General features: G+C 42.6%; 1 protein-coding gene across 1 annotated transcript in view; it reads left to right on the top strand.

Annotated features, from left to right (window-relative positions):
- Positions 1 to 27,528, top strand: part of LOC116979505 (serine-rich adhesin for platelets-like) — a 1,930,096-nt gene that overhangs the window by 389,763 nt on the left and 1,512,805 nt on the right. The window contains exons 50-58 of the mRNA XM_033031015.1: positions 10,980 to 11,105; positions 13,984 to 14,109; positions 14,664 to 14,789; positions 18,689 to 18,814; positions 19,497 to 19,622; positions 19,936 to 20,061; positions 22,585 to 22,710; positions 22,999 to 23,124; positions 23,703 to 23,828. Coding sequence (XP_032886906.1) covers positions 10,980 to 11,105; positions 13,984 to 14,109; positions 14,664 to 14,789; positions 18,689 to 18,814; positions 19,497 to 19,622; positions 19,936 to 20,061; positions 22,585 to 22,710; positions 22,999 to 23,124; positions 23,703 to 23,828 — 1,134 coding nt within the window. The remainder of the gene's footprint in view (positions 1 to 10,979; positions 11,106 to 13,983; positions 14,110 to 14,663; positions 14,790 to 18,688; positions 18,815 to 19,496; positions 19,623 to 19,935; positions 20,062 to 22,584; positions 22,711 to 22,998; positions 23,125 to 23,702; positions 23,829 to 27,528) is intronic.

Genomic DNA, 27,528 nt, shown 5'->3' with positions numbered 1-27,528 from the left:
GTTGCCACCGGTTGGTAAGGTCACACTACAATGGCATCTAGCGTTTCAAGTTTACAATCTGGATTTTTTCATCGTTAGAGGGGAAGTGCCCCTCCTTCTGGGCATCGATGCATGCCATGATAAGAGCCTAGTCTCCTTCGGCAAAACTGTGTAACAACTATCAACCTCTCAAAGTCCCACCCAACAACTACTCGCACAATACCTTTTTGATAACCAGCTGGGCAAGGTTCCCATAGAATACAGCATTATAACCGACAAGGAAGTTATACCTGTCATTCGTTCTCCTCACCGAATCCTGCACACAATGAAGGACCGCGTCAAATCTGAACTTGACAGAATGGAAACACTGGGAGTGATAGCCCTGTCAACGACCCCTCCTCCTGGGTCTCCACCATGGTCGCAGCAGTCAAGAAGAACAAAGACGAAATAAGGATTTGCATCAACCCTAAATCCTGATCGCCGGGCGCAACGCACTAGAACATGACTCAAACCTGAAGCGGGTCCTGGATCGTGCCAGAGAGGTAAACCACAAACTCAATCTTCTCAAGAGCAGGTTTCGGGTCGACAAAGTTACTTATGTGGGCGATGTGTTCACCAGCAACGACCTCAGGCCAGACCCTTCTAAAACCATTGCCATCAACGAAATGGCAGCATCTACAGACGTGACAGCTCTACAACGATTTCTAGGCATGGTAACCTACCTGGGAAAACTCATTCCAAACTTCAGCGACCTGTCAGCCCCGCTGCGACAACTGACCCACAAGGATACACACTAGTCCTGGCACCAACACCAGCAGAAAGCATTTGAAACCCTCAAACAACTAATGTCTTGCGACCCAACCCTCACATACTTCGATGCCGAGTTACCCGTCGCCCTCACCTATGATGCCTCCCAATGTGGACTGGATGCCGCTTGCCTACAAGACGACGGGAAGGGTCCCAGACTGGTTGCCTGTGCCTCCCATACCATGACCGACACTGAACAGCACTACGCTCAAATCGAGAAGGAGCTAACTTTTGTCTGCAATAAATTCAAGGACTTTAACTTTGGCAACCCAATCATGGTTGAAACCGACCACCAGCCACTGGTCAGTATCTTCAGTAAACCGACCCACACGGCACCAGCGCGTTTACAACGCACGATGATGGAACAACAGAAGTATGACATCAGACTAACCTACAAACGTGGTAAGGACATGCACTTATCTGACACCCTCTCACGGGCACCTCGCCCAATCTGTGAAAAACACCTGTCTGATGATGAGCACGAGGGGTACACGGTTATGATGGTCTCCTGCCTTCCAACCGCGGGCTTAGACATCCTAGTGGCACAAACAGCTGCAGACGAAACGCTACAATCGCTTGCCACTGTTATCTGCCGGGGCTGGCCAGACAAACAGCACCACTTGCCGCTGGCTATCCGCCCATTCTACCCTGTCCACGACGAACTGGTCATTCAAGATGGCATTATAATAAAAGGACATAAGGGCGTTATCCCGACGTCTCTTCATAGCAAGTATTTCGATATTGTCCATGTGGACCATCCTGCTGCAGAAATAACCCTCCAACATGCAAAAGGTATGCTTTTCTGTCCTGACATGGCTGACTACATTTTCGAGAAAGTTGCTGCCTGCCCGATTAGCAACAGCCTGACCCCGCACCAACGGAAACAACCACTTCTCCCGCACCCCACACCGTGGTCCACAGTAGCAGCCGACATCTTTGAGTGGCACAGCAAACAATACCTGGTTCCAGTCGATTCCTATTCAGGATGGTTCGAAATCGACCTGCTCAGTAGCTTGACCTCAGCCATGTTCATTCAAAAACTCACTCGCCTCTTTTCTGTCCATGGAGCACCCCTCAAGCTACTCTCAGACAATGGAACTCAATTCTCCAGTCAGCTTTTCAAGGATTTCGCGAAAGCTGGGATTTTCACCATACTACCAGGAGCCCCGAGTACCTGTTGTCCAACGGCCTGGTCGAGCGCATGGTAAGAAGTGCAAAAGAACTAATGGAACGCTCAAACAGAGCCGGCTCTGATGTCTATCTCGACCTACTCAACCTACGAAACATCATCCACGACCCTCTCCTGGGATCTTCGGCTGAATGACTCATGTTACGGCGAACCCGTTCCACCCTGCCTATGGCCAAGCAACTGTTAGAACCACAAGTTCGCGCACCGTCAGCGATCCAATCCCAACTCCAATGCCGCCGTGACATACAAAGAAAATACTATGATAAAACCAGTTCTCCGCTTCAACTGCACAACAAGGGACAGGTTGTCCGCATACGGTCTCTCAGAGCCTTTGACCGCCTCGGAGTCTTTCTGGGGTCAACCGCGGACCCACGCTCATACCTGATCAGTGTGGACAACGGCATCTATCGACACACCCGCCAACACCTCCTCACGGTTAATGAACCAGCACCTCCACGTCCTTACCCTGACCAGCTTGTCGGTCTTTCCTCACGCTCCACAAATGCCACTCTAGCGATTCCTCTACCGGGGCCAGCGCCATCCCTTCCTTCCCCGGTGCCCCCATCTCCACCGGTGTCTTCTCCACCACGTTCACCCGATAATGGACTTGCTCCCTCAGAAAAGGATGAGGCGCACAAGGGGTACTACCGCACATGTGCAAGCAAGCCAAACCTGCTGATTGGAAAGTTCACCGGCTATACTTGAACTGTGCATGACCCGTTTCGTTTTTGTGCTCACATATGCACAAGCATGTACAAGTAAAATAAAAAATGCACACACCTTATACTGGTATTTTACAATATACTCCACTAACCACTCTATATATGCTTTGCTTCTTTAAGAGGAAGGATGTAGATTTTACTTCGGAGTCACGTGAGTGACTACGTGAAGAAGCCCGCCAGGCGCATGCGTGTCATTGCGCTACACGCATTGTCGGGAGGAAGGACGTTCCTCCCGAACGGCAGGTTTTCGAACCTGCAACAGTAAGGTAAGGGAACTTCGTTCCATACTTACCTTTTTTCTACAGAAGGCTGTTGAAAGCTGGCGGGGGAGGAGTCTGCAATCAGCAGGCAGCCAGCAACGGCCAGTGGCACGACAGTCTCCCTTAGCGGGAGTCCGTGCGTCTTCAGCTCCGACTCCGGAGCCGTCAGTCCGACAAACTCAGACAACAGCCCCGAGGACGCTACATGGGTCTGTGGAGCTGCGGAAATCACAGCGGGAGGAAGGACGTTCCTTCCGAAACGGCAGGTTGAGAACCAGCAACACAGGTAAGAGATTTCCTTACCTTTTTCTTCATTGCAGGAAGGCTGCCGAGCTGCCGCTGAAAAGCAACAGGCAGCCAGTAACGGACGTCAGCACCACTATCTCCCATAACGGGAGCGAGTACCAAACTTCACCCCAAACGGGTGGAGGAAATGGGAGCCAACAACCCACAAAGACAGTGGGTTGTATTTGTGCTCTGTCCCCTTTTTTAAAATTAGGGGACAAAAGGAGATTGCGCTCCTGCCGTGGCTAAGCCAGGTGGAGTAAGCGCAACAGGGGACTACAGCTGCGGCCGGAATCGGCTCCCGTAATGGGATTAGCTGTACCCGACTTTCGCTCCCGACTCGCTCCTGCACCGGGCGGGAGAGGGAGCAAAACTAATGTTTTCCCTGCGCTAGGTCTGTACAGGAGGGGAAGCTAGACAAAGGAGTGTCCACAGTGCTGCTAGTGAAGCTGGCTGGGGAAGAGAGCTGAGTCGCAGGCAGCCGGCAGCAGCAGCCAAAGGCACGTTTATCTCCCGTTATAAGGAGAGCAGTGCCGACTTTTGGTCCCGCGCTGGCCAGAATACCACGGCCGGGCGGGAGACCATTCAAATGGGGCCGTTGACTTGACCAGTCATTAACGGCAGCAGACGGGGTAGAATGACGCTCACCCGTAGCAACGATTTAAACTTGGACCTGCAGGTAAGAGCTGCGGTCTTTTTTGCATTTCTATGCTGATTGCAGGTGCAGAAACAACGGGCTGAGACAAAGCTGGTGGGCTAGATGGAATCAGCTGTGCCAGATGTCCTCCACACCGGCCTTATCCACTCCACGGAAGTACAGTAAGGACAAAGCTGGAGAAGGAGGACCGTGGAGCAGCGGGCAGCCAGCAGCAGCCAGCGGCACTTGGATCACCCATAGTGGGATCAGCTGTGCCCAATGTCGCCTCCGCACCGGCCAGATCCACGCGGCCGGGCGGAAAGGCTAGACACAAAACAAACAAGGTCGTGGACTCAGAGGAGTCCGACTTTGAATCACCGCCGGCGGCCAGCGCCCGAGAGTGCTGGAGCGGGAAGAAGCGGTGTATGGAGCTTTGCTCCAACGTGACAGACTCCGGGACATGGAGTCGGGTCACTGTGGGCCCTATGATAACCCACAGCAGTACCTCTTTAAGGGCTGCACAGTGCTTCTACCTCATCAGAAGGAAGCACTGCGGGTCAGTTCTGGGCTGACCTGGAAGAGGGGTCCGCAGAAGAAAGTGTGCAAGGGGTGCAGGAACAAGAGAACCTACTGGAACCTAGCACCCCCACGCACCCACCAGCAAAACTGGTGAAAGCTCGAAGGACCGGTACTCAAAAACATGAGTCTTTTAGGCCATGGCCCAGACCGGCCTTCTCGGAAGATGCGGGACCTCCAACGCAAACCAACCATAAATCCAGACCCCAGCGCTACAACAGCGAAGAACCTACAAAAAGGTAAACCTGCCACTGCTAACTATGGAGGTAGGTGGGTCTGGTTCCCTACGAACAGTGGGCACAGAGATTGGGTGGAGATAACACTCTCTTCTGAATGCATGGAGCATGATAACAACCGATATCTACATCTTAAGCAGTATCCAGGGATATACAATAGAGTTTATACACAGGTACAGCCCTCCAGTTCAACATTACTGAACCGAATGTTCGTGCTTTCTGATGAAAGAAATCAAAAGCGCAAGCTGAACTGAAGCGGCTTTACATAAAAGGTGTAATTGAGAATACTCAACACGAACCATTAAAATTCGTGTCCGAGATATAAACAAAAAGATGATGGTCATCGCATCATCATAGATCTAACAAAATAGATACCTTTGTTACTGCTTAACAATTAATTCCCAAAGGTTACTTCAATGGCCAGCATCATTTTTAAAGATGCTTACTATTCAGTGCCTATACGAGGTGACCACAGATGTTACTTAAATTCAACTGGATGGGACAACTCTAGCAGTATAAAGCACTGCCAAATGGGTTATCATCAGCCCAGGCTGTTCACAAAATTTTTTGAAACCAGCCCAAGCGTTTCTACGGAAACGTATACACATGGCCATGGCATATTTAGATGACATACTCATTATGTGCAAAAACTTTGGAATTGGCCAAACAAACTGTAACAGCCACAAAAAAGTTATTTGGGGAACTGAGATTTCATCCAGTTAAATCTAAACTAACGTCTTCCACTACTATGGACTACCTGGGGTTTCACCATTGACTCAGTTCACATGTCGGTGACTCTGCCTAAGGGAAAGGCTACAGATTTAATAGAGGCTTATAAAAACCTCACTGACATCAGCAAACCATCCATCAGATTGGTAGCCAAAGTAATTGGCATAATGATGGCTGCCTTTCCAGCCACACAATTTGGACCTCTACATTACCAAAACATACAGAGAGCAAAAAACAAGCACTCTAAATTATGCAGGTCACTTTGACAGATCTGTGAAACTACCAATCAGGCTAAAATGGAACTAAAATGGTGGATAGATAACTCTAGCCTTGCCCTATCCAAGCATTGTCAGTAACCTTTTCCATGGTACTACAAACTGATGCCAGTACAATTGGTGCGGAGCCACCAATACCAATACCACCGTGGTAGCATACATTAACCACAGGGTGGAAACAAATCGACATCATGTGACAATCTGGCCATACAAATTGGCAATGGTGTCTCCAGAAAGATATTTGGATATCAACCACTTATGTACCAGGAAGACTAAATTCAGTGGCAGACACCAGGTCCCAGTTATCAAGTTATGTTACACAGGAACCAGACCCTGGGGCAGCGGCGACAGATGCATTTTCGCTGCATTGGAGGGGAGGGGAAATTGTTTATTTACGCATTCCCTCCTTTCCTGCCTCATCAGTCGGGTATTAAGGAAATACAACAGACTCTGCATCTGGAATTGGGAGTACCCGATTGGCCTACACAACCATGGTTCCCAGTGGTATCAAACATGGAATCAGAGACATGAACATCCCATCTGTTCTGGAATATCTGGCAGGCCTCCACTACGATGAGGGACTCAGTTACAGTGCCATCAACTGCGCCAGAAGTGCCTTATCGACTTACCTATGGCAGGGGACAGACCATTACACTGTTGGGACTGACCCACTGGTACAAAGCCTATGAGGAGTACCAGATACTCCCATATATGGGATGTGAGTATAATCCTGAAGATGCTCAGGAGTGGTCTCCAGCAACAGTTCTGTCTTTACACAGACTGACATTAAAACGGTCATGCTAATGGTATTGGTCACGGCACAGAGGATACAGTCACTGCAAAACAAGACTGGACAACATGACTTTCTCAACGGAAAATATTACGTTTCATATTTATGAGACAGTAAGCAGAACAGAAAAAGGGATCAGCAGGCCTCTATATACAATTAGGTCATACCCAACAGATGACCATATGTGCATAATAAAACATCTGTCGTTACACATGGAGAAAATGAATATCCTAAGAGGCAATGAAAAGGCACATTTTTTATCAGCCACTAGCAACCACACCAAGAGTGACGGTCCAGACCATCTCAAGATGGCTGAAACAGTTGCTAAACACAGGCTGGGGTGGATACTAAAATTTAAAAAATCTCTTTCCACCAGGGCTGCAGCTACATCGGCAGCGATACAGTTGGATGTACCAATGGACCAAATCCTCAAGGCAGCAGGATGGTCTGGAGGGGAAAACATTCCAATTATTTGTAAAACCAGGAATGAAACCTGGAACATTTGCAGAAACAATTTAAGTTCTGTAAATTAATTTAAACCCATATAAAGGGGTTATAAACTTGTGTTAAAATTTTATGATTTCAATGTCGAATTCATGTCCAAATTATGTTAACACAATCCTCCCAACAGCCAAGGCAGACGTGATGCATGGACTCGTTCCACGGCATGAAATCACAGAGCTTTAAAATCTTCACGTAGTCACTCACGTGACTCTGAAGTAAAATAGTAAGATTAAACGAGAACTTACCAGTTTGAAGTTTGATCTGTATTTTATGAGGAGTTACAATGAGGGATTACGTGCCCTCCGCTCCCACCCAGATCATATACTTAACTGGTACCTCTTCTCTAATCTTACTATGTTTAGTCATTACATTTATCTGTGATTCCACACCGCTGCTTTGAAGAATGACACGCATGCGCCTGGCGGCTTCTTCACGTAATCCCTCATCGTAACTCCTCATAAAATACAGATCAAACTTCAAACTGGTAGGTTCTCGTTTAATCTTACTATTAACCCTTATTAATCCATGCCATTTATAATCTCTACCACACATATCTACATGCCACCCATGACACGGTATTACGGTACTACACGGTATTACAGTAACAATGTCAGCCAGCTCTCAGAAGCCACGCCGAGCTGGATATGAATGGCTGGCAGTTTAAATGTTCCGGATTACTTATGGAATAAAGATTAATCTTTCACCATGTATTATTCACAAACAAACGGTGAGATGTAAAGGCTGGAATCCAGCGATTGCCCTGTCCATTTGTGAGCTGCCAAAACAATGCCACCAAATGAGTCATGGTGTTGATCTGTAATTACAAGGCAAATTCATAATTTTTTTTAAAGTGCAATTATACTGCAGTAGTTGACGCAGCATTAAGTGGATCGATGATAAGCATTGAAAGTTCCAAGCATCATTTTCAAAAGCGATTGAATTCTGATGTAAATTTGGTGCAAACCCATAGACTTGCCAGGCTTAGAGGTCAGCCTGCATAGTTTTCTTTGAAGACATTGGACCTTGTTTAAAAATATATTGGCAAATGTAATTGATATGCACCAGGAGTTGTTTCATAGAGTCACAGCATCAAAGACAATGGAAACCACCTGTTAGGCCCAACACGTTCATGTCTACGAAGATACACCATCTAAGGTGGTCCCATTTGCCCACATTTAGTCAATATTCATCAAAACCTTCCCGATAAATAAACCAATGTAAATGTCTTTTAAGTGTTGTAATTGTACCGGCCTCAACTACCTCCTCTGGCTGAATAACTGAGCTCATTTCTACAGACATTGATGAATGTGCAACCAACACCTCGAACTGTCAGCAAATCTGCAACAACACAATCGGAAGCTTTGTGTGCAGTTATGACCCAAGCTTCAGCATCAATGTGACCAACTCTTCCATTTGTGATGATAGGAATTTTCTAATGTAAAATTTCTCACACATGGGAAAAAAGGATGTGGGAGGCAGGAAATGCCACAGAAGGTAGATGTTTGTGTTGATTTTCCAATGAGGCAACCTCTGCTGATTATACTGCTTCACTGGAAAGGCAGGAAAGGCTTCTCTGAGCTGCCAAAACTGTGCACAATATTATGTGTCTTAATCATTTTTGTTTAGATTGTCTTAAATATTACACTGCTTGAATCAATGCACAAATTCTGCCAGGATTAGAAGACAGCCTGCATTGTTTACATTGGATATGTCTGCTGAGTTTGAAAATGTGTTGGCAAATGTCAACGATCAGCAACAGTAGTAACTGTGATTATTTCTTTAGACATCGATGAATGTGCAACCAACATCTCAGACTGTCAACAAATCTGCACTAACACTATTGGAAGCTTCTTGTGCAGTTGTGATCCAGGCTTCAGCATCAATGTAACCAATTCTTCCCATTGTGATGGTAAGAATTTTTTAATACAAAGATCTTTGCAGATGGAAATTAGGGATAGTAGTTCTCTGTGAGTTTTTACTCTGGTGCAGCTGACAGCTTGTATGGAAAATTGAACATTTCCCAAACACCAATGGTGAGATGTAAAGACTGGAATCCAGCGATTGTCCTTTGCCATTTGTGAGCTGCCAAAATCATGGCTCCAAATGAGGCAAAATTATAATTTTCAAAAAATTGCAATGAGATTACAATAGTTGACTCACCATGAAGTGGATCGATCATAAACATTGAAAGTTCTAACTGGGCTGTCCCACATGGGTGACCTAATTGGCTCGTTTAGAAGAGTTTGAAAAAATGACATCTTGAAGACCTCCTTCGACTATGTAGAAGAACTCCTTTGACCTCCTTCAACTATGTTGAAGACTGGCTTCAACTAGCTCCGACTAATTTTGGGAAAATTGGACACCGAATACTGGCAAGTGAAGACGACCTCCTTCGATCTCTTTCGACCTCCTTTTGACCTGCCTTCGACTATGATGAAGACTATCCATAACCACCCTCGACTACCTTCGACTACCCTCAATTACCTACGACTAACATGCCGACCTACTACGATAAACCTACGAGCACAAAAAGTATGGATTTTTTCCATGGCAACCTTTTTTTACTCGCGGACATTTTTTAACATATTGAAAAAACGCCGTGACCTAGCTGAGACCTCGAGTACGCGGAGACCACTCTCCAGCATGAAGCAGAGTTACAAAGACCTCCTACGACCTCATGTCGACCATGCTGCGAGTATGATTTGAGGGCAAATTCGCCAGAACGCCAAAATAAAGTTAGGTCTTTATTCTTTGGAGCGCAGAAGGTTAAGGGGGGACTTGATAGAGGTCTTTAAAATGATGAGAGGGATAGACAGAGTTGACGTGGATAAGCTTTTCCTACTGAGAGTAGGGAAGATTCAAACAAGAGGACATGACTTGAGAATTAAGGGACAGAAGTTTAGGGGTAACATGAGGGGGAACTTCTTTACTCAGAGAGTGGTAGCTGTGTGGAATGAGCTTCCAGTGAAGGTGGTGGAGGCAGGTTCGAATTTATCATTTAAAAATAAATTGGATAGTTATATGGACGGGAAAGGAATGGAGGGTTATGGTCTGAGTGCAGGTCGATGGGACTAGGGGAGAATACGTGTTCGGCACGGACTAGAAGGGCCGAGATGGCCTGTTTCCGTGCTGTAATTGTTATATGGTTATATGGTTATAACTCGCAGATTAGGTCGCCCAAGTGGGACAAGCCCTTAACCAACATTTTCAAAAGCGGTTGATTACTCAGAAATGTTGATGCAATGCAAATGCCTTGCCAGACATGGCGGTCAGCCTGCATAATTTACACTGAAAATATTGGGCCTCATTTAAAAATGTAGTAGTATATGACATTGAAATGCCCCAAGAGTTGACTCATAGAGTCACAGCTTCAAAAAGCAAGGAAACTGACTATTTGGCCCATCACGTTCATGTCTACCAAGATGCCCATCTAAGGTCGTCAGATTTAGCCACATTTTGTCCATTTTTCTCAGAACCAACCTGATAGGTTTACCGAGGCACTTGTCTCTCAGTTTGAAGTCATTGTACCTGCCTCAAAATATTCCTCTGGCTGAGTATCGATGAATGTGTAACCGACATCTCAAACTGTCAAGAAAACTGTACTAACACAATCGGAAGCTTCCTGTGCAGTTGTTACCCAGGCTTCAGCATAAATGTGACCAATTCTTCACTTTGTGCTGGTACGATAGTTTCAAGCACATATTTTATCGGAGTTGGGGAATAATATATAACTGCAGCATTTTGCGCCACACTGTAAAATGTTCCTGAACTATCTATTTAATAAATTAATAATAATTTTATTTTATTCTCTGAGTTTTCAGGGAATGGGCACATTTCCTACAGTAGGATGTTAAAAATATGGATGATTTATTTCAGTTGTTGTATTGCATATCCTCTTTTGCATTTCATGATTACAAGTTGTAGAGTTTTATTTGGCAAAGACAAAAGTCTTGCAAGTGCGTGACATGTCATTTACTCTTTTTCCTCCAGACATTGATGAATGTGGAACCAACATCTCGAACTGTCAACAAATCTGCGCCAATGCAATCGGAAGCTTTGTGTGCAGTTGTGACCCAGGCTTCAGCACTAATGAGACCAACTCTTCCATTTGTGATGGTAGGAATTTTCAAATACAAAGTTTCTTACATATCGACTCTTCTTCTGAAAAAAGGGGCTTGACCAGAAATGTCACTCATTCCTTCTATCCAGATATTCTGTCTGTCCTGATGAGTAACTCCAGCATTTTGTGTATAAGAAGGAACTACGGATGCTGGAATGTCGAGGGTAGTCAAAAATGCTGGAGGAACTCAGCGGGTGAGGCAGCATGTATGGAGCGTATGATATAGCTCCACAACTCAATTTTTTTTTCTTGAAATAGAATCCCAAATTTCCTGGAATTTGATGGTATTTCCTGAAGTTTCAAAAATGCTTCCTACATACCATTTGTTGTTGTTTTCTTTCGCGGGCACATGTTAACAACACAAAGAAGAACAAGGCAAAACAGATTTATGTAACTACACCACATCTGCCTGCTTCTGTTACTTGTACAGTGTTATGCAAGACATTATGCACTGTGCACATTTATGATGTAGCCCAGACTGCCTGGTATGCATATTGGGTGTTCAGTGCAGTGTGTGCCTGGAATACAGTGTCACAAAGAACTCAACACAACAATCAATCACTCAAATTATTTATTTGTCACATGCACCAATTAAGGTACAGTGAAATGGTTAGCCTCAAACTCAACTACTGGGTTGTGATGGCTCCCTCCCTCTCCCCCTTTCCCCCTTCACCTTCCTCCTTCCCCCCCTCCTCCTTCCCCCTCCCTCCTCCTCCACCTCTCTCTCTCCCCTCCCCCTCCCCTACCCTCCTTCTCCCCTCTCCCTCTCTCTCCCCCTGCCCTCCCTCTCTCTCCCCCTACCCCCCTCTCTTTCCCCCTCCCCTCCCTCCTCCATCTCTTTCCCCCTCCCCCCTCCCCCCTCTCCCTCTCTCTCCCTCTCTCTCCCTCCCCCCTTGCCCTCCCCCTGTCACATTCCCCCCTCTCTCTCTCTCCCTCCCCCCTCCCCTCCTCTCACCACCCTCTACCCCCCCTCGCAGCATTGGAGGGCCCATGGCGGGGGGGGGGGGGGTTGTGAGGCGGGAACCCAGTCGGAGCGGCGCCTGGTGTCGGGTCACAGCCACTGCCAGGACCCACTACCTGGACGTCAGGCTGACCAGCGGCAAGGCTCCAACACCGTGGATGGAGGCAATGGACCAGCAGGCAGACACCGCAGCCCCGGGCCCAGAGAAGTAGGCACTCCTTTTTTTTCCGAAACCATCCCGCAGGCCGGATTGGACCCATTCGCGGGTAGTTTGACACCCCCGATAAAAAACAAACAGACTCCCCCTCCCTCAATGCAATATTCCACCACTCACCCAGATTAGGCACGAGGTGATGTATGATGGTGTGTGGTGAAAATGGTGCTGATCTGACCCCCGCCCGGGTCCACTGCGCATGCGCAGGGACACAGCGTCATTTTGCGTCCCTACTGCGTCATCAGCCTCCCCCAACTGCGCAGGCGGAAATATATTTTTTCCCCAAATCATCCTGCGGGACGGATGCGGAAATTTCCCGAAATTATTCAATTTCCCTGAAATTACCCGAAGACAACCAGAATTTTGGGTAATTTCCTTCAAAGTGGAAACACTGCCAGGTAGATGTGTGGGAAGAAAGCAACACCTCAGACTGTCTACAAATCTGCACTAACACTACTGGATGCTTCGTGGGTGGGCGGCTCGACCAACGTCGCAGCGACCTCTGCAGTCTGTCTGTGTTTTTTTTATTTGTTTGTCCCATTGAGGGTATAGTTTGTAGTGGGCTTTTAAATGTGTATGTGTGGGGGGTGGGGGGTGGGTGGGGGAAACTTTTAAATCTCTTCCCTGCACGGGGCCCCGACCTTTTCCCTGTCGGGTCTCCTTTGTCGTTGGGGCCTAGCATCGTGGAGCGGCCTCCAACCGGAATGACGTGGGGGCTCAAGTCAAGGAGCCTGCAGAGCTGCGGACCTACCATCGTGGAGCTGGACAGCTTCGGTGCGTGGGGAGTTCGGAGCGTGGAGAGCTGCGTGGCGCGCGGCTGCGACCCGACTCCGCTGGATGGTGACACCGGGAGCTCGCGGGTCCCCGGTGGGAGACTGCTTTGCGGGGCACCGGCAACGGCTACTTCTCCCGCCCGAATTGCGCAGTTGAGAGTGACCTGGAGCGGCGCATTACATCGCCCTGCGCGGCTTAAACAGCCGCGGGACTTGCTTGCGCCCGGCGAGGGCTCCAATATCAAGACCTCTTAGGGCCTTACATCGCCCGGCGCGGCTTTAAATGGTCGTGGACTTGCTGGACTGGTCGTGGACTAAGCCCGCCAGGGGCTTTGACTTTGACATCGGGAGAAGAATGGAGAGCAGGGGAGAGACAAGACTTTGCCTTCCATCGCAGTGACGAGGAGATTCACTGTGATGGATGTTTGTGTAAATTGTGTTGGTGTGTGTCTTGGTTCTTTTCTTGTATGACTGCAGAAACAAAATTTCATTTGAACCTCATGTGAGGTTCAAATGACAAATAAATGGTATTATATTGTATTGTATTGTATTGTGTGCAGTTCTGACCCGGACTTCAGCATCAACATAATCAATTCTTCCATATGTGACGGTTGGAATTTTTTAATACAAAGTACTTTACAGATGTGTAAAAGGGGCAGTAGTTCTCTGTGTGTTTTCACCCTGGTGTAGCTGTCAGCTTGTATGGAAATTTGAACTTTTCCCGAACATCAATGGTGAGATGTGAAGGCTGGAATCCAGAGATTGTCCCTTGCCATTTGTGAGCTGCCAAAACCGTGCCGCCGAATGAGTCATGGAGTTGGATTGCGTATCCACTTTTGCATCTCATGATTACGTTGTAGAGCCTTATTCAGCAAAGATAAAAGTCTTGCAAGTGCTTGACAAGTCATTTATTCTTTTTCCTCCAGACATTGATGAATGTGGAACCAACACCTCAAACTGTCAACAAATCTGCAACAACACAATCGGAAGCTTCGTGTGCAGTTGTGACCCAGGCTTCAGCATCAATGTGACCAACTCTTCCATTTGTAATGGTAAGAATTTCCAAATACAATGTTTCGCACATATGTAAAAAAGGATGTGGCAAGCAGAAAATACCACAGAAGGTAGGTTAGTAGGAATGGTTGACGATTCACGTCGAGACTCTTCTGAAAAAGGGTCTTGACCAGAAATGTCACTCATTCCTTCTCTCCAGATATGCTGTCTGTCCTGATGAGTAACTCCAGCATTTTCAGTCTATCTTTGGTGTTACCAGCATCTGCAGTTTCTTCCCACACAGGATGTTTGTGTTATTCCATCAATGTGGCAACCTCCGCTGATTTATACTGCTTCACTGGAAAGGCTGGAATCTAGTCACTGGCTCCTGACCTCTCTGAGCTGCCAAAACCGTGCCACAAAATGAATCGTGGTGTGATTGGAAATTACGGGTTTCAATCATTTTCTTTTTAAATGGCCTAAATATTACACAGCTTGAAGCATTATTAGAAGACAGCCTGCATTGTTTTCATTGGATATAACTGCTTCACAGGACAATTTATTGGCAAATGTCAACAATTTACAGCAGGAGTAACTGTGCTTATTTCTTTAGACATCGATGAATGTGCAACAAACACCTCAGGCTGTCAACAAATCTGCACTAACACTATTGGAAGCTTTGTGTGCAGTTGTGATCCAGGCTTCAGTATCAACATGACTAATTCTTCCCTATGTGATGGTAGGAGTTTTTTAATACAAAGTACTTTACAGATGTGTAAAATGGATAGTAGTTCTCTGTGTGTTTTCACCCTGGTTCAAAAATTGGACTTTACCCAAACATCAATGGTGAGATGTAAAGGCTGGAATCCAGAGATTGGCCCTTGCCATTTGTGAGCTGCCAAAACCATGCCACCGAATGAGTCATGGTGTTGATCAGTAATTACAAGGCAAATCATAAATTAAAAATAATTGCCTTGATATACATGGACACCTGGACACCATGTCTATTAAGTTGGAAAGGGGACATAGAAGATTTCCGTTGCCTGGATGAGAAGGTCTGAGCTATAGCGTCTGGTTGAGTATGCTAGGACTATTTCCTTGCAGCGCAGGTGGATGAGGGGTGATCATATAGAGGTGTATAAGATCATGAGAGGAAAAGATCGGGTAGGTGCACTATTTAAAATCTAAGCATTATTTTCAAAAGCGAGTGATTGCTCATTTGTATTTTGACACAAACCCATACTCAAGCCAGGCTTAGAAATCAGCCTCCAGAGTTAAATTTGATAAATGTTGGACCTCATTTTAAACCATAGTGACAAAATGTCATTGATATGCACCAGGAGTTGACTCATAGAGTCACAGCATCAAAGAGCATGGAAAACAAATGTTTGGCCCAACACGTTCATACCTACCAAGATGCTCCATCTAAGTTGATCACATTTAACACCATTTGGTTCGTATTACTCAAATTCATTCCGATAAATGTACCTCTGCAAATGTCTTTCAATTTATTGTCATTAAACCTGTCTCAACTTCTTCATCTGGCTGAGTAAATGAGCTTATTTCACCAGATATCGATGAATGTTCAACCAGCACCTCAAACTGTCAACAGATAGTATTAAAATTACAATTTTTTTACAAAAGTATAATCTCGATGCAGGTGCAGGCTCGAAGGGCCGAATGTATATACATCAAACACATCAACAGATAGTATTAAAATCACAATTTTTTTACAAAAGTATAATCTCCCAAAACCCAATGTGATGGAACAGGAAGAATTAGGAGCTCAAATTTCAATTAATGAAATAGAAGAGTCAATAAATTCTTTGAAGAATGGTAAAACACCAGGACCGGATGGATTTAGCAATCAATTCTATAAAAAGATTTATGAAATAATTTCTCCACGTCTACAGAAACTTTACACATATGCATTCAAAGAACAGAAACTACCAGAAACACTAGCGGAGTCAACTATAACACTAATACCTAAAAAGGATAAAGATCTAGAAGAACCCGGGTCATACAGAGCCATTGCACTATTAAATACTGATCAGAAAATATTAGCCAAAATCTTAGCAAGAAGACTAAGTAAATATGTTAGTAAATTAATAAACCCGGATCAAACGGGGTTTATACCTAAGAGACATTCATTTAATAATTTGAGATGTCTCTTTATCATAATATATTCATATAAGATAGAAGAGGAAGACTTATCAATTATTTTATTGGATGCAGAAAAAGCATTCGATCAGGTGGAATGGGAATACCTCTTTAAAGTATTACAAAAATTTCAAATGGGAGATAATTTTATGCTATGGATAAAATTACTATATGATAAGCTCACGGCTAGAATACTGACTAATAACATATTATCCCCGAAATTTCAACTATCCAGGGGCAACAGACAGGGATGTGCTTTATCACCCCTTCTATTTGCCCTGGCGATAGAACCTTTAGCAGGAAATATAAGAATGCACCCTAATATTCACCGTTACAATACTAAAAACTCTAATAATAAAATATAATTAAATGCAGACGATGTATTATTATACATTACAAAATCACAAATTAGCATACCAAATTTATTAAACTTAATAGAAGAATTTGGTTCCTTTTCAGGATATAGAATAAATTGGAATAAAAGTGAAATAATGACGATAAAACCTCAAGACTCAACACATCTTTTAAAATACCCCTTTAGAATTACTACAGAAAGATTTAAATATTTGGGTATTCAAATTACCAGAAAATATAAATCTCTAATGCAAATTACCTACCCTTACTTACTAAATTACAAACGTTGATCCAATTTTGGAAAACACTACCGATGTCTTTAATAGGCAGAATAAATGCCATTAAAATGATTTTTCTTCCACAAATACTGTATTTATTCCAATCAATACCTACATACATTCTTAAAAACTTTAAAAAAAATTCTCACATTACAAATTTCATATGGGACTATAAATCCCATAGAATTCAAAAAATACATTTATGAACCTAAAGAATACGGTGGACTCACACTTCCTAATTTTATGTACTACCATTGGGCAGTGAACATTAAAAATATAATGTACTGGTTGGACAGTTCAACACAACAGGCAGAATGGACAATAATGGAGAAGGAGGATTGCACCCCTTTTCTCCCCAATAAAACTGAAGAACACAATATATAAGAGAAACCCGATGATTCACAGCACAATACGAATTTGGAGACAAGAAAAATCCTCTCTTAAATTAAGAAATCTTTTGCTTCTCTCACCGATAGCTAACAACCCGAGCGTTTAAGCCATCGACTATTGACAAAATGTTTACCCTCTGGGAACGATTAGGAATTAAGACTTGGGAAGATTTGTATGAAGAGGGAACATTTTTATCATTCCAAGACTTACAGCTTAAAAACAATTTGGAAAATAACCAATATTTTAGATATTTACAAACCCAAGACTATTTGAAAAAACACTCACAAGATTATCAAAATCTGAAGTTGGACCTTCAAAGCAAGGCATGAATAGACAGGTAGAATTGGATCATTTAACATCATATTTTTTATAATATTATTTAAAATATAGATAAGAAAAGAATGGGAACAAGAATTGGCTATAGAAATTCCCAAGGACAGATGGGAAGATTATGTGTTATATGTACACAAATGTTCGATTATCGTTAGACACACACTGATCTAATTTAAAATTGTACACAGATTATATTACTCAAAAACAAAACTAAATTAAAATCTTTCCAAATGTCTCTCCCATCTGTGATAAGTGCCTAACTAAAGAGGCAACAATAGCACACTCATTTTGTTCCTGTGCAAAACTTCGGAAATTTTGGAAGGAAAATTTTGAAAGCTTTTCAAAAACATTTAAATTAAGACTGGACCCAAATACAGAATTGATTATTTCCGGAGCAAAGGAAGCCTGTTCTGAACTAACTATATTTCAAAGATGTTTCCTAAACTATGGTTTGATATCGGCAAAAAAAGTATACTTAAATTCCGGAAAAACGCTCCTATCCCAATGCTTAAAATGTGGATCACAAATATGTCGGGAATATTACATCTCGAGGAAATGAGACACGTTCTAGCAGGAAAATAAGAACAATTCTTAAGAATATGGTCATCTTTTATAGAATTATTACAAGTATAATATGGTGCAGCATAACCCTAGAAAGTTATTGTTTTAGAACTAGGTGATGGGTGTGAATCATTATGAATTAGGCACATTCCATTTCTTTTTTGTTCAGCTCTACCTTCTTTGGATTTTTTACTTATTTCATTTCCCTTCCTAAGGCCCTTATTTCGTTGGGGCCTGTTTTCTTTACTTTTTTCTTTCTTTTTTTTTTCTCACATTCTCAAACACGCAGTTTACTTAAACATTATCATTCATTTAACGCCAACTACTGCGGACTACACTTCACTACCATCCTCATTCTTCTCTTCTTTCTCTTTTCTCTTTTTTTATTACAGCTTAAAGTTTAAAAATAAGAGAAGTTGTACACGGAATGTATCATGTTGCATATCATGATTAAGATGTATGTACAATGCTTTTAATTTAAAAAAAATTTATAATTAAAAAAAAAAAGTGTTGTAGCCTCAATTACCTCCTTCTGGCTGAGTAACTGAGCTCACTTCTCCAGACATTGATGAATGTGCAACCAATACCTCGAACTGTCAACAAATCTGCACCAACACAATCGGAAGCTCCTTATGCAGTTGTGATCCAGGCTTCAGCATCAATGTAACCAATTCTTCCCTTTGTGATGGTAGGAATGTTTTAACACAAAGTTCTTTACAGATGGACCAAAGGGAAAGCAGTTCTATGTGTGCTTTTACCCAGGTGCAACTGTTAGCTTGTATGGAAAATTGAACGTTTCCCAAACACCGATGTAAAGGCTGGAATCCAGTGATTGTCCCTTGCCATTTGTGAGCTGGCTGAACCGAGCTGCCAAATGAGTAATGGTGATGATCAGAAATTACAAGACAAAATATAATATTCAAAAAAGTGCAATTATGTTGCAGTAGTTGACACTTCATTAAATGAATCGATCATAAGCATTGAAAGCTTTAAACATCATTTTCAAAAGCGATTGAATACTCACGTAAATCTGGTGTAAACCCATAATCTTACCAGGCTTAGAGGTCAGCCTGCATAGTTTACTTTGAAAATATTGGACCTCGTTTAAAAATGTAGTGACAAATGTCATTCATATGCACCAGGAGTTGACATAGAGTCACATCGCCAAAGAGAATGGAAACCAGCTATTTGGCCCATCACGTTAATGTCTACCAAGATGCCCCATCTAAAGTAGTCACATTTGGCCACCTTTGGTCCATATTCCTCAAAACCAACCTGATAGGTTTACCTAGGCAATTGTCTTTCAATTTGATGTCATTGTACCTTCCTCAAAATATTCCTCTGGCTGAGTAACTGAGCTTTTTCTCCAGATCTCGATGAATGTGTAACCAACATCTCAAACTGTCAACAAAACTGCACCAACACAATCGGAAGCTTCCTGTGCAGTTGTTACCGAGGGTTCAACATTAATGTGACCAATTCTTTGCTTTGTGATGGTAGCATAGTTTCAAGCACATATTTTCCCAGGGTCGGGGGATAATATGTAACAGCGGCATTTTGTGTAACACTGCAATAAGTTGCTGAACTATCAATTTAACAATGAATAAGAGGATAACATTTTATTCACTGTGAGTCTTCGGGTAATGGGTATCTTTCCTACAGAAGGAATTTAAAAGTAGGGATAAGTTATTTCAGTTGTAGGATTGTATATCCTCTTTTGCATCTCATGATTACAAGTGGGAGAGTTTTATGTGGCAAAGACTAAAGTCTTGCATGTGCTTGACATATTATTTATCTTGTTTCCTCCAGACATCGATGAATGTTCACCCAACACCTCGAACTGTCAACAAATCTGCATCAACAAAATCGGAAGCTTCGTGTGCAGTTGTGACCCAGGCTTCAGCACTAATGTGACCAACTCTTCCATTTGTGATGGTAGGAATTTTCAAATATAAAGTTTCTTACACATGGGAAAAAAAGATGTGGGAAGTAGAAAATGTCACAGAAGGTAGATGTTAGTTTTATTTTTCTGGTGAGGCAACCTCTAGTGATGATATTGCTTCACTGGAAAGGCTGGAATCCAGTGACTAGTCCTTGACTTCTGAGAGCTGCCAAAGCTGTGCCACAAAATGAATCATGTTATGATTGGAAATGATGGGTCTTGATCATTTTGTGTTTGGAATGTCTTATATCTTATACTGCTTGAAGCAGTACACTACTTCTGCCAGGATTAGAAGACAGCCTGCATCATTTACATAGGATATGTTGGCCCAGTTTGCAAATGTATTGGCAAATGTCAACAATTAGCAACAGGACTAATTGTGCTTATTTCTTTAGACATCGATGAATGTGCAACCAACACCTCAGACTGTCAACAAATCTGCACTAATTCTATTGGAAGCTTTGCGTGCAGTTGTGATCCAGGCTTCAGCATCAATGTGACCAATTCTTCCCTTTGTGATGGTAGGAATTTTTTAATACAAAGATCGTTGCAGATGGAAAAATGGGATAGTAGTTCTCTGTGTGTTTTTACCCTGGTGCAGCTGACAGCTTGTATGGAAAATTCCCAAACAACAATGGTGAGATATGAAGGGTGAAATCAAGAGATTGTCCCTTGCCATTTGTGAGCTGCCAAAATTGTGCCACCAAATGAGTCAGGTGTTACAAGGCAAAATTATAATTTTCAAAAAATTGCAATTAAATTACAATAGGTGACTCACCATGAAGTGGATCGATCATAAACATTCAAAGTTCTACGCATAATTTTCAAAAGCGGTTGATTAATCAGAAATTTTGACGCAAAGCCATAGCCTTGCAGGCTTGATGGTCAGCCTGCATAATTTACACTGGACGTCATTTAAAAATGTATTAGCATATGTCATTGCTATGCCCCAGTAGTTGACTCACAGGTTCAAAAAGCAAGGACTGTTTGGCCCATCACATTCATGTCTACCAAGATGCCCATCTAAGGTAGTCAGATTTAGCCAGATTTGGTCCATTTTTCTCAAAACCAACCTGATAGGTTTACCGAGGCACTTGTCTAAAATTTTGAAGTAATTGTTCTGCCTCAAATTATTCCTCTGGCTGAGTAGCTGAACTTATTTCTCCATCTACAAACATCTCAAACTGTCAACAAAACTGCGCCAACACAATCGGAAGCTTCCTGTGCAGTTGTTATCCAGGCTTCAGCATTAATGTGACCAATTCGTCGCTTTGTGCTGGTAGAAATCTTTTTAATACTGAGTACTTTACAGATGAGTAAAAGGGATAGTAGTTCTCTGTGAGTTTTCACCCTGGTACAGCTGTCAGCTTGTATGGAAAATAGACCTTTTCCCAAACATCAATGGTGAGATGTAAAGGCTGGAATCCAGAGATTGTCTCTTGCCATTTGTGAGCTGCCAAAACCGTGCCACCTAATGAGTCACGGTGCTGATCAGTAATTATAAAGCAACATCATTAATTAAAAATAATTGCCTTTATATACATGGGCACCTGGGCACCAGGTCATAGGAATTATGTTATTAAGCTGCAATGGTACAGAGAAAATTTACGTTGCCAGGACGAGAAGATCTGAGCTATAGGGAGTGGTTGAGTAGGCTGGGTCTCTATTTCTTGTAGCGCAGGTGGATGAGGGGTGATCATATAGAGGTGTATAAGAACATGAGAGGAAAATATCAGGTAGATGCACAGAGTTTCTTGCCCAGAGTGGGTTAGTCAAGGACCAGAGGACATTTTTAAGATCAAAGGGAAATGATTTAATTGGAATCTGAGGGGTAGCTTTTTCACACAATTGTTGGTGGGTGTGTGGAACAAGTTGCCAGAGGAGGTAGTTGACGCAGGGACTAAACCAACATTTAAGAAGCAGTTGGACAGGTACATGGATAGGACAGGTTTGGAAGGATATGGACCACAGGCGGGCAGGTGGAACTAGTGGAACTGGGACATGTTGGCCGGTGGGGACAAGTTGGGCCAAAGGCATTGTTTCCACACTGTATCACTCTGTGACTCCATACTACAGTGCATGGCTCACCATTATATGGATTTCTTTCTTGTGTCATACAAATTTGATCTTACACATTGAAAACTCTTAGCATCATTTTCAAGAGTGATTGATTGCTCATTTCTATTTTGACACAAAACCATACTCAAGCCAGGCGTAGAAGTCAGCCTCCAGAGTTTAATTTGATAGATGTTGGACCTCATTTAAAACCATAATGACAAAATGTCATTGATATGCACCAGGAGTTGACTCATAGTCACAGCTTAAAAGACCATGGAAAACGCATGTTTGGCACATCACGTTCATATCTACATGTCTAAGGTAGTCAGATGTAGCCACATTTGGCCCATTTTTCTCAAAACCAACCTGATACATTTACATAGGCACTTGTCTTTCAATTTGAAGTAATTGTAACTTCCTCAAAATATTCCTCTGAGTAACTGTGCTTATTTGTCCAGATATCGATGAATGTGCAACCAACATCTCAAACTGTCAACAAAACTGCACCAACACAATCGGAAGCTTCCTTTGCAGTTGTTACCCAGGCTTCAGCATTATCATGACCAATTCTTCGCTTTGTGATGGTAGGATAGTTTCAAGCACATATTTTCTCAGAGTTGGGGAATAATATATAACAGTGGCATTTTGCGCTACACAGTAAAAAGTTCTTGAACTATCAACTTAAAAATGTAATAATTCAATTTTGTTCAATGTGAGTCTTCAGGGAATGGGTACATTTCCTACAGTAGGATGTTAAAATAGGGATAACTTATTTCAGTTGTTGAATTGCATTATGTCTTTTGCATCTCATGATTATAATTTGTAGAGTTTTATTTGGAAAAGGCAAAAGTCATTTATTATTTTTCCTCCAGACATTGATGAATGTGGAACCAACACCTCAAACTGTCAACAAATCTGCACCAACACAATCGGAAGCTTTGTGTGCAGTTGTGACCCAGGCTTCAGCACCAATGTGACCAACTCGTCCATTTGTGAAGGTACGAATTTTCAAATACAACGTTTTTCACATATGGAAAAAAGGATGTGGCAAGCAGGAAATGCCACAGAGTGTAGCAGTTAGTAGGAATAGGTGACGATTCGGGTCGAGACTTCTTCTGAAAAATGGTCTTGACCAGAAATGTCACCCATTCCTTCTCTCCAGATATGCTGTCTGTCCTGATGAGTAACTCCAGCATTTTGTGTCTATCTTTGGTGGTACCAGCATCTGCAGTTTCATCCCACACAGGTAGATGCTTGTGTTGTTCCTCCAATGCAGCAACCTCTGCTGATTATACTGCTTCACTGGTAAGGCTGGAATCCAGTGACTGGCCCCTGACTTCTCTGAGCTGCCAAAATTGTGCCACAAAATGAACCATGGTGTGATGGGAAATTATAGGTCTCAATCATTTCTTTTTTTTAAATGGCCTAACTATTGTACTGCTTAAAGCAATGCACTGCTTCTGCCAGCATTAGAAGACAGCCTGCATTGTTTTCATTGGATATATCTGCCCCGCTTGACAATTTTTTGGCAAATGTCAACAATTTACAGCAGGTGTAACTGTGCTTATTTATTTAGACATTGATGAATGTGCAACCAACACCTCAGACTGTCTACAAATCTGCACCAACACTATTGGAAGCTTCATGTGCAGTTGTGATCCAGGCTTCAGCATCAACATGACAAATTCTTCCCTATGTGATGGTAGGAGTTTTTAATACAAAGTTATTTACAGATGTGTAAAAGGGATAGTAGTTCTTTGTATGTTTTCACAATGGTTCAAAAATTGAACTTTTCCCATACATCAATAGTGAGATGTAAAGGCTGGAATCCTGAGATTGGCCCTTGCCATTTGTGAATTGTAAAACCATGCCACCGAATGAGTTACGGTGTTGATCAGTAATTTTACTTCGGAGTCACGTGAGTGACTACGTGAAGAAGACCCGTCCTGGTGCACATGCGTCATATCGTCAGACGCATAGCGACTGCGACCGCGTTGGAAGGAGCAGAGCCCTCTCCAAGCGGTGAGTGAAAGAAAACCTGAAGGTATGTATTTTACTTTCACTTCAGGCCATTTTTCTTCCGTAGAGACTGTGTGCTGGCAAACAGGCAAGTCTAAATAGAGAGAAAAATGGGAAAAGTAAGGGAAGCGCACCACAGCTAAAACTCAAGAGGACAGAATGTCTGAGAGTAGCGGGCGTCCTATTAAAGTCGGCAGTAGAAAACAGCGACTATAAAAACGGTAGATAAAGTACCATTGAAACACCTATAAGGTATAAGGTCAAAAAGAATACCAGGTGAACCCCACTATGAGGAGTCTGGTCTGGTCCAAAAATTCCAGGTCCCAGATTGAAGGGACAACCATTGGCAGAAGAAATAGTATTAACTATATATTATTTGCTTCCCATCAGTTGTAAGAACTGACTATGGGTGAGACTGCCAAGAAATATCAAATCCCGCAGAATTGCGCACTGCTAGCAGTCCCACCAGTAAATAATGTAATATGGGGCTATTTGGGCACCGCAGTACGCGCACAAGAAATTAGGTTACAGCGGGTGCTGAGATAATAGGATCAAGTATTATGGCTTTTGCCAGAGACCTGGGAGAACAACATGTGACAACGTCACAACAGGATGTTTTGGCACTAATGTGTAATGCACACTTTGAAATAATATGTATTCGTAAAACTGCTATAAGACCTAACATACATCCTAAGTTTGCAAGGCTTTGTAAACCATCAAATATACAATTGCCGATCTTACTCTTTGGAGAAACTGTAGCCAAAAGGGTGAAATACCTGAATGAAGAAGCAAAAACTGTGGGGATGATTAAACCACCGGTGTTTGGCAGATCAGTTCAAAGGCAATATCCATACCGAAGCAAGGTACAATATTGGACATCCGTAAACCCTGAGGTAGGTGGGTCTGGTCGTGGAAGAAACATATTAATTGTATCACATTCAAAAATTGGGGGGTTGGTTACAATTATTCCTAAAAATAATGATGAAAAATACATTTATACTGTGCAGTATTATGGGATTTAGAATTGAATTCTACCCATATTTGAATCCTCCTACTCTACATGTTCCAAAGCAAACGCATGTTTTCTCTTAAGAAGAGAATAGAAACATTCAAGCAGTGCTTGAAATATTTAGTAGGAAAGGGGTTATTGAAAAGACAGTTTATCAAAAACCACCAATTGGTATCTAGCATTTCTAGAGCAAATAAGGATGGTGGTTGTAGAATCGTTCTTAATTTAACAAGTCTTAACCCTTTTGTACAGTATAAGCATTTCAAAATGGAGCCAGCATAGATCTGCAAGATGCATCTTACTCTGTGGCTGTGCATGGTAAAGATCGAAGATATTAAAGAATTTAACTGGATGAATCATAATGGCAGTTCAATGCATTGCCTAATGTTTTAAACCTCAGCCCCTAGATTATTTACAAAATTGCTAAAACCAATCTTAGCATTATTAAGAGCCTAGGGCCATTTGATAATGGCTTATTTGGATACATTTTAATTGTGGGAGACACTGAAGCTACAACAAAAGCATCAGTATCAGTAGTCAAACTCACATTTCAAAATTTGGGCTTTCTTATACATCCAGATAAATGTAGACTGTCACCAAACAAAACAATTGATTACTTGGGGTTCACTATTAATTCAGAACACATGATAGTGACTTTACTCAAGGACATAAAGCTGCAGCTAATTGAGGGTTGTACCAAACTAATTACAAAACATCAATTAGGCAAGTGGCTAGCCTACTTGGCAAACTGATTTCTTCCTTTCCAGCTGTACAGTTTGGTCCACTGCATTATCAGCAACTGCAGCGAGCAAAGGTCCAAGCATTAAAAAGACATTCGGGGAATTTTAATAGGCCCATGCAACTACCAAAAACAGCAATTGATGATATACATTGGTGGATTAAGAATGTTCCTAATTCGTACAGAAACATTCTGGTTGAATCACCAGCTATCATTCTACAGACTGATGCAAGCGCGCTAGGTTGGGGGCGCTGCTGATACCATTTCCAGCTGTGGAGGTAGATGGAATGTGGAAGAAGAATCTTTGCTCGAAGCACATGGAATTAACTATCTAGAATTATTAAGTACATTTCATGTGCTTAAAGCTTTTGGCTCTAATGTGCAAAATCTGCAAGTGCAGGTTCAGATTGACAACACTATGGCATTAGCATATGTCAATCATATGGGTGGAATCAAGTCAGAAGGTTGTGACTGATTAGCAAACATTATCTGGTACTGGTGCATTAGGAGAAACATTTGGCTTTCGGCAATTTACCTCCCAGGTAAATTCAATATAATTGCAGACAGTAGGTCACAAAAATTTAATGATAATACAGAAAGGATATTAAATCGTGACATTTTCTACAGCATTGCTCAAAAAATTTGTAAAGCCAGAAATTGACTTGTTTGCATCCAGACTGAACCATCAATTACCTCAATATGGTTCATGTGAACCAGATCCAGGTGCAACAGCGGTGGATACATTCTCGCTAAATAGGGGTGGAATGTTTTTATATGCATTTCCTCCCTTTTGTCTTATTAGTAGGTGTCTACAAAAGATCAAGCAGGATAATGCTTCAGGATTATTGATGGTCCCAGATTGGCCTACACAACCATGGTATCCACTAGTGTTAAAAATGGTGACAGAACCTCTAATGCATATCCCAAGACAAGAAAACATACTAGTGCACCCTGTAACTGGTGATGTTCATCCTTTACATGATCGTATTGATTTGTTGATTTGCAGATTCTAAAAAGGCCATATGTCGAAAGAGGACTATCAAATCGCACTATGGATGTAATTGCAGGAGCCTGGAGGGATAGTACCCAGAAGCAGTACATTTCTTATATTAAGAAATGGGAGGAGTTTTGTTCAAGACAAAACATTTCATATCACACTGCAGACATTTCAGATGTGTTGGAATTCCTGTCAACATTACACTTTGATGTAAATTTAAGTTATAGTGCGATCAACACTGCAAGGACTGCTCTCTCTGCACATTTATGGAGAGCATCTGAACAACAGGCTCTAGGATCACACCCCTTGGTCTGTGAATACATGAAGGGTATCTTCAATGCAAAACCTCCCAGACCCAGATATATGCAAATCTGGAATGTGAGGGATGTACTCATGTTACTTTGGGAATGGAGTCCCATTTCAAATTTGTCTTTGGACAAAATTACCATGAAAGTAATCATGTTAATGGCATTAGTTTCAGCACAAAGAGTACAGACATTACACAAATTACGTATAGACAGAATGGGAATGACAACAGAGGAAATTACATTCTATGTCTATGGCTTACTAAAACAGAGCAGACCAGGAGTCACAGGTGTAAATTGGTCTTTACAGCATATCCTACGGATCGAAGACTG

The sequence above is a fragment of the Amblyraja radiata genome, chromosome 13 (genome assembly GCF_010909765.2).
Source record: "Amblyraja radiata isolate CabotCenter1 chromosome 13, sAmbRad1.1.pri, whole genome shotgun sequence".
Taxonomy (NCBI): domain Eukaryota; kingdom Metazoa; phylum Chordata; class Chondrichthyes; order Rajiformes; family Rajidae; genus Amblyraja; species Amblyraja radiata.
The sequence above is the reverse complement of the archived record's forward strand: the minus strand, read 5'-3'. Positions and strand labels throughout refer to the sequence as shown.